General features: G+C 39.0%; 1 protein-coding gene across 1 annotated transcript in view; it reads left to right on the top strand.

Annotated features, from left to right (window-relative positions):
• The window catches only part of spon1a (spondin 1a), a 65,580-nt gene extending 52,888 nt beyond the window's left edge, over positions 1 to 12,692 (top strand). Inside the window, exons 8-16 of the mRNA XM_051380469.1 lie at positions 583 to 784; positions 3,011 to 3,151; positions 4,717 to 4,792; positions 4,940 to 5,122; positions 8,832 to 9,002; positions 9,160 to 9,327; positions 10,359 to 10,523; positions 11,432 to 11,698; positions 11,780 to 12,692. Coding sequence (XP_051236429.1) covers positions 583 to 784; positions 3,011 to 3,151; positions 4,717 to 4,792; positions 4,940 to 5,122; positions 8,832 to 9,002; positions 9,160 to 9,327; positions 10,359 to 10,523; positions 11,432 to 11,698; positions 11,780 to 11,943 — 1,537 coding nt within the window. The 3' untranslated portion in view covers positions 11,944 to 12,692. The remainder of the gene's footprint in view (positions 1 to 582; positions 785 to 3,010; positions 3,152 to 4,716; positions 4,793 to 4,939; positions 5,123 to 8,831; positions 9,003 to 9,159; positions 9,328 to 10,358; positions 10,524 to 11,431; positions 11,699 to 11,779) is intronic.
• Positions 12,693 to 13,136: the final 444 nt, after the last annotated feature.

Below are 13,136 nucleotides of genomic sequence, written 5' to 3'. Positions count from 1 at the left end.
TATAGGAGTATAGCAAGCCTCGCCCCACTTCTGGGCTAGCCTCTGTTCCTCTAGATACTGAGCAAACCAAGTATGTTTGCATTCTAGAAACACATGAAACATAATATTTTGTTTCTCTGCTGCAATAATTTATTGATGATCAAACCAAACTACCCTAAGCACTGCTCTAGCAGGCTGTAGGGAAACACTGTTGTTGCATTCACAATTTGTTGTTGATGTTAACCTGGTACACAACCAGTAAAATATCATAACTTGTTAACTTGGGGAACAGAAACTTGTCCTAGTTTTCCTTTTGTATTTACACTATGATGCCCATTTGAGGGCAACTTGCTGATGACACAATTGGAAATGTATGAATTTACAAGTTCACAAGGAGCCAAATGCATCATTGGGTTTGGTTTTGTTCGAGCTGGATCTTATTTAAGGCAGAGCAGGTGCCCTGTAAAGGACACACCTTCGTGGGCTGCATTCTTTGAAGCTTTCCGCTCATCAGTTAGGATGAAGCTAACATCTTTCTCTCCTTTACTCACACTGATAAATTCATTTGATTCATTCAGACCTCATTCTCACTTTCTTCCTCAGGCGGGCCGCCCCCTCGGCTGAATTCTCAGTGGACCGGACCCGTCACATCATGTCCTTCCTGACCATGTTAGGGCCCAGTCCAGACTGGAATGTGGGTCTGGCCGCTGAGGACTTGTGTACCAAGGAGTGTGGTTGGGTCCAGAAGGTGGTCCAGGACCTGATCCCTTGGGATGCAGGCACTGACAGTGGGGTGACATACGAGGTTGGTAATAACATTCAAACATTTTGATATGAATTACTTAGAGATGCAGTTTATTAAAACATTGTCTCACCTCTCACATATATAGAAATGTATATTTAACACTGTACTTGTTAAGTATTTTGTGAAACTTCCTTTTCAAAATTATGAAATAAATCACTTAACATGTTATCCCTCTGAATGTATGCCTCAACTAAGGACACAACCCAACAGTCCCATAGCAATCACAGCCTTTTGCAAACCGTTATTCTCTCCACCTTTTATACCCTGGATAACAATTCCTCCTCACTCTCATCACCAGTTGAGTCTTGCCTTCACACTCGCATTTTTGACCTTGTCATTATACCGACCTTTTCTTCTTCATCTGCCTGTCTGCTAACCTTCGCAATCACTCTCCCTCTCACCTCTTCACATACTGCCAGTGTGCAACAATTCAAGTGTCATCACCCATCCAATTCTCCTTTTAACAGCCTTGGACGTCTTCCCCTCCTGCCCTCACCCAGGGGTGCTGTCTGCTGCGTGCTCAGTGTCTCCAGTCAGCACTAACAGATTAGGCTGTGTGTGCGCATGTGAGCCCAAACTCTATGATGACATGTGTGAAACCTTTGGCTGATCCCTTCTAGCGCACAGATGAACCCGCTGAACCGTGCTTTCTTGCTTGTTTTGGCTGGCCTCAGGAATTATTTCACTTCTTCTTCTTCTTCTTCTTCTTCTTCTTCTTCTTCTTCTTCTTCTTCTTCTTCTTCTTCTTTCTCTCTCTATATTATTTTCAATCTCATATTTTTTCCATAGCTAACACAGCCCCGGCTTGCCTTCTACATATAGTCTGATGCATTAATTTTTTAACTCCATAATACTTAACAACAAAAAAAAAAACATGTTACATCTGTAAAACATTTTTTAAACTGAGCTGCAGAAACTGAATTGTGTACAGCAGGGGTTTTCAAACTGTTAGGTGTGAAGGAGGCAAAGGTTGCTGTAGGAGAAGGAGACAGGTGTTCTAAAAGCTAATTAGTTAGGAAATTAGTTATTGTAGTTTGACCCGGTGATTTGGCCCACTGATCAGCATGGTCAGCAGTTGGAGCTGCAGCAGTGGCCGGGACACTCAGCTCATGGAGGCAATTAAGGTACTCTAAAACCCTTAGTGTCTAATTGCAGCAATTAGCATTAAGAATCGTACTTCTCGGATTCATTACTTTGTCAAATATGACCCCAGAGACACGAGACACATATTTTAGATTCAGTGTGACTTTTAATCTGGGATATCATTATCCCTGATTTCCTCCCATAAATCTGTTTAAAAATCATAGAAAAAAGGCGTTCTTTATAGGTCTAGAATCTGCCTGAGAATTTTAAGTTTTCTTCAGGATCAAAGCAATTCAGCGATAGTTGTCTGCCACACCTGATATACAGTAATCTCAATCTCAGCTATTCACTTTAATGCTCATGATTTTCAATAAAAAGAAGAGACTCCCATGAGTTTTACACTGATAAAAAAATCAAAGATATGAATATTAAATGACAACAAAATAAATATTGCCATTTCTTTGTTATGACAACTCTCTTAAACTGCACTATCCATTTAGCTAAGAATAAGGACAAAACACACAAGCATCAGGTTTAAGCTTCTCAGAAAGATCAATGAAAGAAACCCTCAATCCAAAAATACATTGTGCAGTTGAGGAACAGAGGCTGTTCTGGACGTGGGGTGGGACTTTTGCTCTCGGTTAGAAAATTGTTAAAGGCACAGGCCTGTAACAGAGTAATGAGAGCCATCCTTTGTGCCATTACTTTTACTGTATCTTTTAATTAGTGGCCACTCGTTACCCTTCTCCCTGTCTCCCCCTTTCTGACAAACACAAACAGTACTGCTCATTTCCATTTTTTTGGGTGGCCTCAGTGGGGGGTGAAGGATGAGCTGGTCTTCTGCCTCCAGACAGCCTCTGGCAGTGATGCTTCTATCAACCACATGCTGGCAGACCTTTACTGTTGACTAATAAGAGCATCTCCTATATAAACTACAGTGCTCCTCCACAGCTGCTCTCTGACTTTGTGACTTGTCCTTCCGGTTTTGTGCTTTGTGTAACTTTGACTGACTTTGCTCTCATTGTACTTGCACAAATGTATTTTTCAAGCAAATCCTGACAGTGTGTTATTTTTGAAATCCCAAAGATCCACAGCTTTGTGGTTTTTTTCTTTTTTTTCTGTCTTTCTGTGTCCTTCTTTTAGTCTCCCAACAAGCCCACTGTGCCCCAGGACAAGATCCGTCCCCTGACCAGTCTGGATCATCCACAGAGCCCTTTTTATGACCCTGAAGGGGGCGCCATTACTCCTGTGGCCAGAGTGGTGGTGGAACGCATTGCCAGAAAGGTCTTTCTGTTTTCATACCAGTCAGATCTTGTTTTAAATATAGATAGATAGCTGTTGTAGGATAATGATCATAATACGAGCAATTGTTTCATGGTAACATACAGTATTTTAACAGACAAACACCAAGACCATCATACAGTGTTGACAATTGATATACATAATGATATACTAACAAGACTTGAATTGTACTGTATATATTACTGCAGAGGGCAGTACAGTGATCCAGTGATTTGTCTCTTTTGTCTCGCAGCAAGCCAAAAAAAAAGGAAAGGTTTGAGGTTGGGCTGTTGAAATGTTCTGTTAGCCTGATTGCTTTTTTTTTTTCTCGTCATAGTCACTGATATCATTGCTTTATTTATACTTTGAGATGATCCTACTGTACTCCCAGCCCAGCTCTGCACCTCCTCTTCACATATATGCTTAGTTCTCTCTAAGTATATTGTATACACTTTTGATTCTATGCTACACTGATACATCAGCCAAACTAGATTAACATAAAAATAGAACTGGCATCTTGTAATATCTGCCATCGTTGTGAAGTATAGATGCCTTTAAAAACTTTAAAAGCAGAGACAAAAGGGAAGGGAGAGAGACCTTTCCTTTTTCGTTATCTCTGCTTAGCAGATGTGTCCAATCCTGTCCATCAATACAGCCATTGATCAGTGTTGGATGTACCTCCTGTATTTATAATGTGCGGGGTGGGATCAGGGTTTAACAAGATAAAATCAAACCAAAGTAAAATATAATTGATGTTATCTAAAGTCAGTTATTATTATTATTATTATTATTAGTAGTAGTAGTAGTAGTAGTAGTACGTAATGTGCGGTTCACTGTCAGGTACATCAAACAACTCTACTTCAACATAATCACAAAAATGCAAATGTGATTTCTTCAATGAATATATTAATGACTAGAACTGAGTCTTCTGTTACCACTATGTAAGGGTAATATTTTGACAAATCACCACCAGTGTCAAAGTTCACATGTATCAGAAATAATAAATTACATAATACCTCAAATGTGGAGTGATCTAACTCCTAAAAGAACTTCCGCCAATAAAATGACATATTGAAAAAAAAAGTAAATTTAAACATTTATGGCTGATATTAAAATTCACTCTCTATGAAACTTTTTCTAATTATACTTTAATGGGTGGTAAAAGCACTTTCCCCGGGCTGTAAACCAGAAAGGGATAAAAGGTTAGCAGTCCTTCAGTGGCATCTAGAGGCAGCTGTGGGGATTTTGGAGGATTTATTTATTTATCCTTTTGCCATAAAACATTTTTCATAATTTATTTACACAAATAACACACACATGCACACACACTCATTACATTTTCAGAATGCAATCTTATACCGTATGTCTTATGCCTGTGGATTGTTCAGATACCGCAGAGCATTTGAAAGCTCATGCTGACATTCCCATTTACTGGCTGTCAATCTTTCGAATAGCTTCCTGAAACAAACGAAATATTTAGAGAGCGAACAAAAAACCTTAACAGAGCACCGACAGAATGACAGAATATGTCACACTCACAACATTACTATGTGTCTGTGTTTTCACAGGGCGAACAGTGCAACATTGTGCCGGACAATGTGGATGACATTGTGGCGGATATTGCTCAGGAGGAGAAAGAGGAAGGTCTGGATCCTGCTCCCATTTCCATCGTGCTCTCTCTCTCTCTCTCTCTCTCTGTCTCTCTCTCTCTCTCTCTCTTACACAAGATTAAAAGCATAGTTACCAGTGGTAGGCTATTATAGTATCTATACTTTGTTTACCATCCTGCAGATGATACTCCTGAGACCTGTATCTACTCCAACTGGTCTCCATGGTCCGCCTGCAGCTCGGCCACTTGTGAAAAGGGCAAACGGATGAGGCAGAGGATGCTGAAGGCCCAGTTGGACCTTAGCGTTCCCTGCCCACACACCCAGGATTTTGAGCCTTGCATGGGGCCTGGATGCAGTGATGAGGGTGAGTATCTATCTAAGACTGAAGGGTACTGTTTTCTCGAGAACAGAAAAGTCCTGTTGATAATGACGTAAAAGACATCTGAATTAATTAGCGTTCTCTTAAGGTTCAGCATTCTCTAAGCACCTTTATGAGCATTATTAATCTCTTTAATAATTTTTATTGAAATTTTAGGATAATTGCTTCCATTAATGTTCTAAAAATAAGGATATGTTGTGGGCCATCGATAATACCAAATGTACTATTCTACAGCAGCAAGTGAGTGCAGAAGAAGAGGCAAGAAGAGCCCTTTGTTTATATGGCTTTTACATTTTATAGCAATTCAAGTTAAATTGCATGAGGTCATTAAATATATTTTGTAAGATTTTAAGAGCAAGTTCCTCCAGAAATTATGTATGGTTATTATCTTCTGTTACTTTTTTCATTGCATCTCCCTCTTTATGTTTCTTTTTGTCTCCCCATAATCATATTTACACCAGAGGAAGCAGGTTAGGTGTAGATCAGTCATTCTGTCACTAATTGTGTTCAACAATGGAAACTAGACCTGGTTGCCCATTAAGGTTGCTCAATAGGTTGGATTTGACTATCAGTGAAATAAACCTTTTATTGCCTGTTTAATAGCAGACATATTGTGCTTCTAGGGGTTCATTATTCGGGCCATGTTTTACCCCTGGATGCTGATTATGTAGAAATATTAAGACCCTTCTGATAAATGATAAACTTTATTTATATAGCAAAGTTTTCTTCAAAGCTAAGTTACAAAGTGCTTTACAAGGCTAAAAAAGATTAAAACACTTCAGCACCACAGTTAAATCAAATGGGCAAATAAAAGTACAGAAAATGAAGACAAAATTATATATTGAAAATAGAATATCATATGTCACAATAAAATAATTGGCCATAGATTCAGTCTCACAGATTATTGGCAAAAGAAAGTAACTCCTGCTTCGTCCTGTGGGTGCCCGTAACCCATGCACCCAGGCGTCCTTTTTCAGCGTAGCTTGGCTGTCTGCCTACACACATCAATGGCCCAAAAATAACATCTTGGAGTGACTATGTTTAAAAAGGGCTATAAATGCTACATCGTTCATCTGATGTGGCTGTGAACACCCTGAAATTGAAGCTGGAAGTTGGCATTTTAACCTCACAATCATGTTTCAGTTCAAATCCAGTGACCTGGTGTACAGCTCTAATACGACAACAAAAAATTTCTTAATATTTATCCCCTGACACTTTACCTCTATACCCAAGCTCAACCGCTACTGAACAATATGCCCCATTCCCAGAATCCATATTGGCCTGTTTTAGTCAGTTTTTACGTGTACAAATAATATATTTATTTTCACAGCAAAAACTGCCACCTAACTTCAACTTTACATTTCCTTTACTGATTTAATCACAATAAAATCATACACATTTCGTATGAAGTGTAACAGTATAGCTTGCCTCTATAAACTCAAATATTACTGGGATTGTCTAGGATAGGAGAATTTAACCTTGATTGAGCTTAAAATCTTTAATAATAGAATGGCAGTGTTGTGGCAGTGTGAGTTTTTAGCAGTCACTTGAAAGCCTGATTTTCTGTCCTTATATCAAAAGGGAGACAGTTCCCAAGGGCAGCATCACTGATATGTTTTGTGTCTCACTTTTTGGTACAGTGAGCAGTAGAGAAAAAGATCTGATGGCTCTATCAATGTCTTATCTGCAGGGGACCATAAGCATTATTGTCAGAGGGAAAGTCCATGAATTGATTTATAGACAAGTAATAGAATCAATCCTAAAACTATCTGGAAGAACTTAATAACAGGGATGATGTGAGATCGTTTCTATGGTCCAGTTAAAACTGTTATCTAGTTATATTCCTTATGTGCAACTGGAATATTAGATTGACTCGATGATACGCACAATAGCACCCTAATTTCTTTCCTGCACTGTAATTTGCTGAGATAGTGTAGTTAATTGTAAGGACAGTTTCTTTCCTCATGCTTAAAGACCAAAAACCTGAACCTCTGTTTTTAATTTACCCTGGTTTATTTAGCAGAACTTAGTGTTTGTGGTAAAACAATCAGTTTAATGCTATTGGGTATCAACTAATAATAAATAAACCATCTTAAATAGTTACATTAAAAAAACTCTCATCAATTATACATTATATTTTCTAATTTACTCAACTACATTCTGTAATGAACTTGTGTATCAGCACTTGACCTCTTCCTTTCCTGCTCAAATGTTTGTGTAGGTAAAACAAAATGCACTGAGGCTCACATAGTCAGATAAAAATCCAGTAGCAAAGAAAAGCAAGTTGCAAATGTTTTTGTCAAGTAAGTGTAACTATATGCTGGAACCATTATCTGTAAATAACTGAGCAGCTTTACGAAGTTCAACCCGACAAGAAACCAAACAAAAAGTTTGTTTGTGCTGAACACTGACGCAGAATTAATAACCTGAATAACAATGGGACTAGACATGAAATATAGCCTCTTGGCTTTTACAGCACTGTTTTATTAATGTGCACTGTCCCTGTTAAATAAACCAACAAATCCACTCAACAGCCCCAAAAAATGAAGCCAAGGGCAAGTTCACTCAGAAAGGCTATCTATATCCCTCATTCATTCTCATTTCTCATTCTCACTCTTTTTGTCTCCTATTCTATCAGTTAAATCAATCACGTCATTACCCTCAAACTTAAATCTAATCTATCAGAAGTCTACTCGTCATCACATCCAGATCTTCAGCCATTCTCTGCATCCCTTCACCACCGACGCCAGTGTCTAGACTACACCAGGGGGGTTTCCTATACAAATCACAGCTTTACCAATCCCTTATATGATGACGTCACTATTTCTCATTCACGCTTTATTGTGCACATGTCAATTAAATGTATTTGTTCATTCAAAAGTAAATCTTGTCTTACTGAAATGACAAAGCAAGCTGTGTATTGCACTCTGTATGTACCGGTGCAGCAGATGAAACAATGATGGAACAAGTTTTTAAATGTTACATGTGTACTCCAACAGCTGTAACTAGAAAACATGTGACAAATATATATATATCATGACAGTTCACTGGTAGAAAAAATATAATCATCGCTGAGCTCTGTAAAAACTCTGTGGTACCTCCACCTAAACTAGACAGTTAAGAGCTCAGTTTGTTTTGCATCCATTTTTGACTTCAAATTTGTGTTGTTTTTCTTCTTTTCTTTCACCTGCAATAGTCCTACACTGCCCCACATTTCAGAGAAGTCACCTCCTCTCAACACTATTTAGACTAATGACTGTCAATCACACATCCAACGAGATGAAGCAGTCTTTCCTATTTGGCTCCTGGTATTTTTTAAACCAGGAAATTAGTATTTAGGTAAAGAAACAACATAGAAGCAATTTACAGCAGTCTGTGACAAGACAAATAGCATCTATTAAGCTACAAATTCATGCGTTTTATTTTCCTGTGCCTTTAAAGGTCCAGTGTGCAACATTTAGAAGGATCTATTAGCAGAAATGGAATACAGTATTCATAGGTATGTTTTCATTAGTGTATAATCAACTGAAAGTAAGACTCATAGCTGTTTTCAGTTTGTTGCAATCTACAACTTTGCCACTAGATGCCACTAAATCCCATACAATGATTCTTTAACTAATTTTGAAAGTTACCAAAATCACTGTCCTCTCTCAAAAATTGCTGACATCATCCTCTCTATCCTCTGACTCTCTAGATGCTTCCACCTGTATGATGTCAGAGTGGATCACCTGGTCTCCGTGTAGCATGTCCTGCGGCATGGGCTCACGTTCTCGGGAGCGTTATGTGAAGCAGTTCCCTGATGATGGCTCAGTCTGCACCCTGCCCACAGAGGAGACTGAAAACTGTGTGGTCAATGAGGAATGCAGTGAGTTTTCCCTTTCCCTTTCCATGTGTCACATATTTCTGTTAACACGTGACCTCCCAAGTGTAGCAGTTATTGTTGTATAGTTAGCTATTACAGTAGATCTAATGTAAATAGCACTGAAAGTTTACTGTAGTTTATCTTTCCCTCTTGGCCTTAGCTCCCAGCAGTTGCCTGGTTACAGAGTGGGGTGAATGGGATGTCTGCAGTGCCACTTGTGGTCTTGGCATGAAGAGGAGAGAGCGCATGGTGAAGATGCCTCCTGCAGATGGTTCCATTTGTGGGGCAGAGGTGCTAGAAGTGGAGAAGTGCATGATGCCAGAATGTCGTGAGTAGCAGCATTTCCAGGATCCTGACACCTCCTACACAACAAATCTGGTAAAGATTGTCTCATCAAGCAACTGAGCACAAGGGTCCAGTTTCCTAACTCGGTGTAAGTAGCACTGATGAGACAATCCTTGTTTTCCTGTTGCAACTTAATCAAAGAGGATTTGTTTTTCACCCAATGCCCCTTCATAATTAAAGTGCCAGTCGTTGTTTTCCTGCTTGTATTCCTAAGTGTTTTCTTTTAAAGAAGTGATTTGAACAGTTGCATTTGGGTAAAAGGTTATATATACAAAATGCACTTGCCACAGGATGTGGAACTAGAGCACCAGCATCTCAGACAAAAGCAATGAGACCGGAATAATTAAAACCATCTTTGATAGTCTTTCCACAGTCTTCCCAACAGTCACAAATGCTGGTTTGGTTGAAAGAAAACCTTAATTGACGGAGTTAGATGCAAATATATTTGTGAAAAGGGCTGCAGTGACCTTACCATAAGCTAACGTTAATCCTAGGGGACTAATTCAACTGTCAAAATACGACCACTAAGTGCTTATTTTGGCCACTGACAGGCTCAGATTGTTATTTTTATTATTATAGTGTGAAAAAACATTAAAGAAAGGATCCCTACATGGATAAACATTTTGTTTAACCAGAGCTAATATTGCTGTCACTTACCAAACTCCAGAAACGAAAACCGTAATTGGTGCATATTATTGTAACCTCTTCACTTCATTAACTTCATTCAAAGTGGACAGAAACAAAATAAAACTCACCAAAACTGTCTCTGTAAGTCTTTCCACTGTTCCAACAATCACCAACCAGAGAGAGGCAGCATGTGAAGCCATTCTTGGCTCAGGACACCATGACTCCACTATATCTTTACATAGCAAATAGTTGTTTGCAGCTATATTAATGTTCTAAATGTCATTAATATAACCTTTAAAATATTTCACACATGTATGCATTTGATATTAAAATACACATCTCAAGGCTGGATGTATGTGTTACTGAGTGAGTCCTGTTTGTGTATAGATACAATCCCCTGCATGCTGACTCCATGGTCTGACTGGAGTGACTGCAGTGTGACTTGTGGGAAGGGTATGAGGACACGACAGCGCATGCTCAAGTCCCCCGTGGAGCTGGGAGAATGTACAGAAGAGTTAGAACAGGTGGAGAAGTGTATGCTACCAGAGTGTCGTAAGTATAAACATCTCTATCCACACACCCACGTACTATAAATGTACGCACGTGTCATTTATAGAAATTAATTTCATTTTTGTTTTGCAACTTGGCACCATAATGCAGATACATACACTACTGGTTGAAGTTACTTCAAAGTGCAGAAAAAGGAAGTCAATCACTGTACTTTGTACCTACCTATTCCAAATTTATAGTAATTTAGTGCTTACTGGTGTGTTTGAGAGGTAACGGATGAGCTGTGAGTTCACATGTGAGCTGCAATTAAAACTCATGTCAATGGCATAAAAGGACTTGAAAGATATGAAGTGTTTGCAATGAGAGGTTTAACATTAGCAAGGGAATATAAAAAATACTATAAATAAGGGACATTTTATTGAGGTATTAGTATTAGTTTCAAAAAGCCAGTATCCGTTTGGATATACTTTTTACTCACCGTCTCTGTTGTTTACTTTTAATTTATGTAACAGTTACTCCATGATGAGCTGTGTGGTTATCAAAAAAACAACACATGAAGCATAGGCATATTTATTATAGATACAGATAGATATATTGAAGAAATACACTGTAATCAGAACTTGTGTTGGCGTATTTATCCTCCTCTCATAAGAGAAATGATACTTGCAAGAGCATTTTTTTCATGTCAGTGCTTATTAGTTTACAGCAGTGGTGAGGATGCTACATCAGACCCATGTGGTTTTGTGAAAACAAATCACACCCTCTGGCAAACCCAAACAGTGTTCTCTGTGGTGCCACTGTATAATTTAAGATAAAACACACTACACTCCCTAGACGTGGATTCATACATAATCCATGACTTATAGTTACCACTCTCATATTGGTATTATACTCCATCACAACTTTCTCCAACTTTCACCCTTTCTTTTTGTCCATTTCTGTCGCCTCAGCTATAGATTGTGTCATGACAGAGTGGACTGAGTGGTCAGAGTGCAATAAGTCCTGTGGGAAGGGTCATACGATCCGGAGACGCGTGGTGAATCTGGAGCCCCAGTTTGGAGGAGACCCCTGTTCTGAAACCATCCAGAGGAAGAAGTGTAAGATCAGGAAGTGCAACCGAGGACAAGCCAACAGCGATGAGAAAAAACGACGCAAGGAACAGCGTGAAAAGAGGAGGAGCAAACAGGGCAGAGCTGAGGTCACCTCCGAACATCCAGGTTGGCATCTGACCTCATTACATTAAGAACTCCATCACCACACATTCGTCTGACAGTCTCTCTTCCCTTTTCTTGATTTAGGGTGTAAAATGAGGCCGTGGTCGAGTTGGACAGAATGTACCAAGCTCTGCGGTGGAGGAATTCAAGAACGGCTCATGACAGTGAAGCAAAGGTTTAAGACTGCCCAGCTGTCCAGCTGCAAAGACAGGAAGGAGATCAGGGCTTGTAATGTGCACCCCTGCTAGGAAGGAGAAGGGGAACTGGGGTTGGTGTGGAAGGGAGGGAGGGATGACAGTGGGGCAGGGAACAGGGCAGGGCATGGTGCACCGTCACACAACGATCTAATGCACTCTGTTTAGGGCTGAAATGGCACACACTTGAATCTGTATTGGTTAAATCCAGAGCTCAGGTCAGTTATCATTAAGAGAGGATGAACTTTAAGATCTCACTGGAAAACTCTGGATTTAAACTAGGCCGATTCTTCTTTGCCTTTAAACTAGCTCTGATAGGCGTACGGCTATTTGCAAGGTTACTGTAAACTTGTTGTGGTATAATATATCTTGAAAAATATAATTATGAAATATACATTTAATAATAAGATAAAGAACTGTTATATCTTGTGGTATCCTTAAGTAGTACACTATATTCCAGACTTTAAAGCACAGGTGCCCAGCCATTCCAGTGTTTTATATGCCTTCAATTGTTCAGTTGTTTCTAGGACACAAAATGCCCAGTTGACTTTTTACCCAGCTATACTGTTGTACATGTAGATGCACCATGATTGAGATCTATATGATTTTGAGCATTATTAGAAGATTTTGTTACTTTTTTGCTGTGGAATTTTTTGATAAGAATGTGTCCCAAGATTCTTACCAAAGTCTTGTGTAGATGTTTTCTAGATCTCTTTCCCTCCTTTTCTTTATCTCTGTTCCTCTAACATATTAATATTTTGGAATAATATCACCTTTACAATAAAAGTAAACGTGACAACTTGTCACCTGGATCTGTCTTTTTATTTGGGGGGATAAAGATGTAATGTAGGCAGTTGATTGTGTACTCTTCTGCTGCCACTAGATGGCAATAACTAGCTTAAAGCCTTTGCATTTCATAAGGAAGCTGGTAACTCCTGAGGCTACTACTACTACTACTACTCCCCCCCCCCTACGTGTAATGGCCACAAGGGGGCAGTACGATAAAAGGGGGATCAATTCAAAATAACAGAGGGGTATTTTATTACTTTTTGTATAGTCATTTTTATATACATAATTTTTGAAAACTGCCTGAAACTGAAAATATGCAACACTTTATCATTTATACAACAGCAAACTAAATAACTCCTAGTCAAAGTCAGTGGAACAAAACATAATTTGACAGTAATGGCCTTTTAGACATGCAAAGGTCTTTTGTTGCTCTACAGAGAGGTAATCTCACTTTAAAG

This window comes from Dicentrarchus labrax, unplaced genomic scaffold (assembly GCF_905237075.1).
Source record: "Dicentrarchus labrax unplaced genomic scaffold, dlabrax2021, whole genome shotgun sequence".
Taxonomy (NCBI): Eukaryota; Metazoa; Chordata; class Actinopteri; family Moronidae; genus Dicentrarchus; species Dicentrarchus labrax.
Note: the sequence above shows the minus strand (reverse complement) of the source record. Positions and strands in the feature narration are given on the sequence as shown.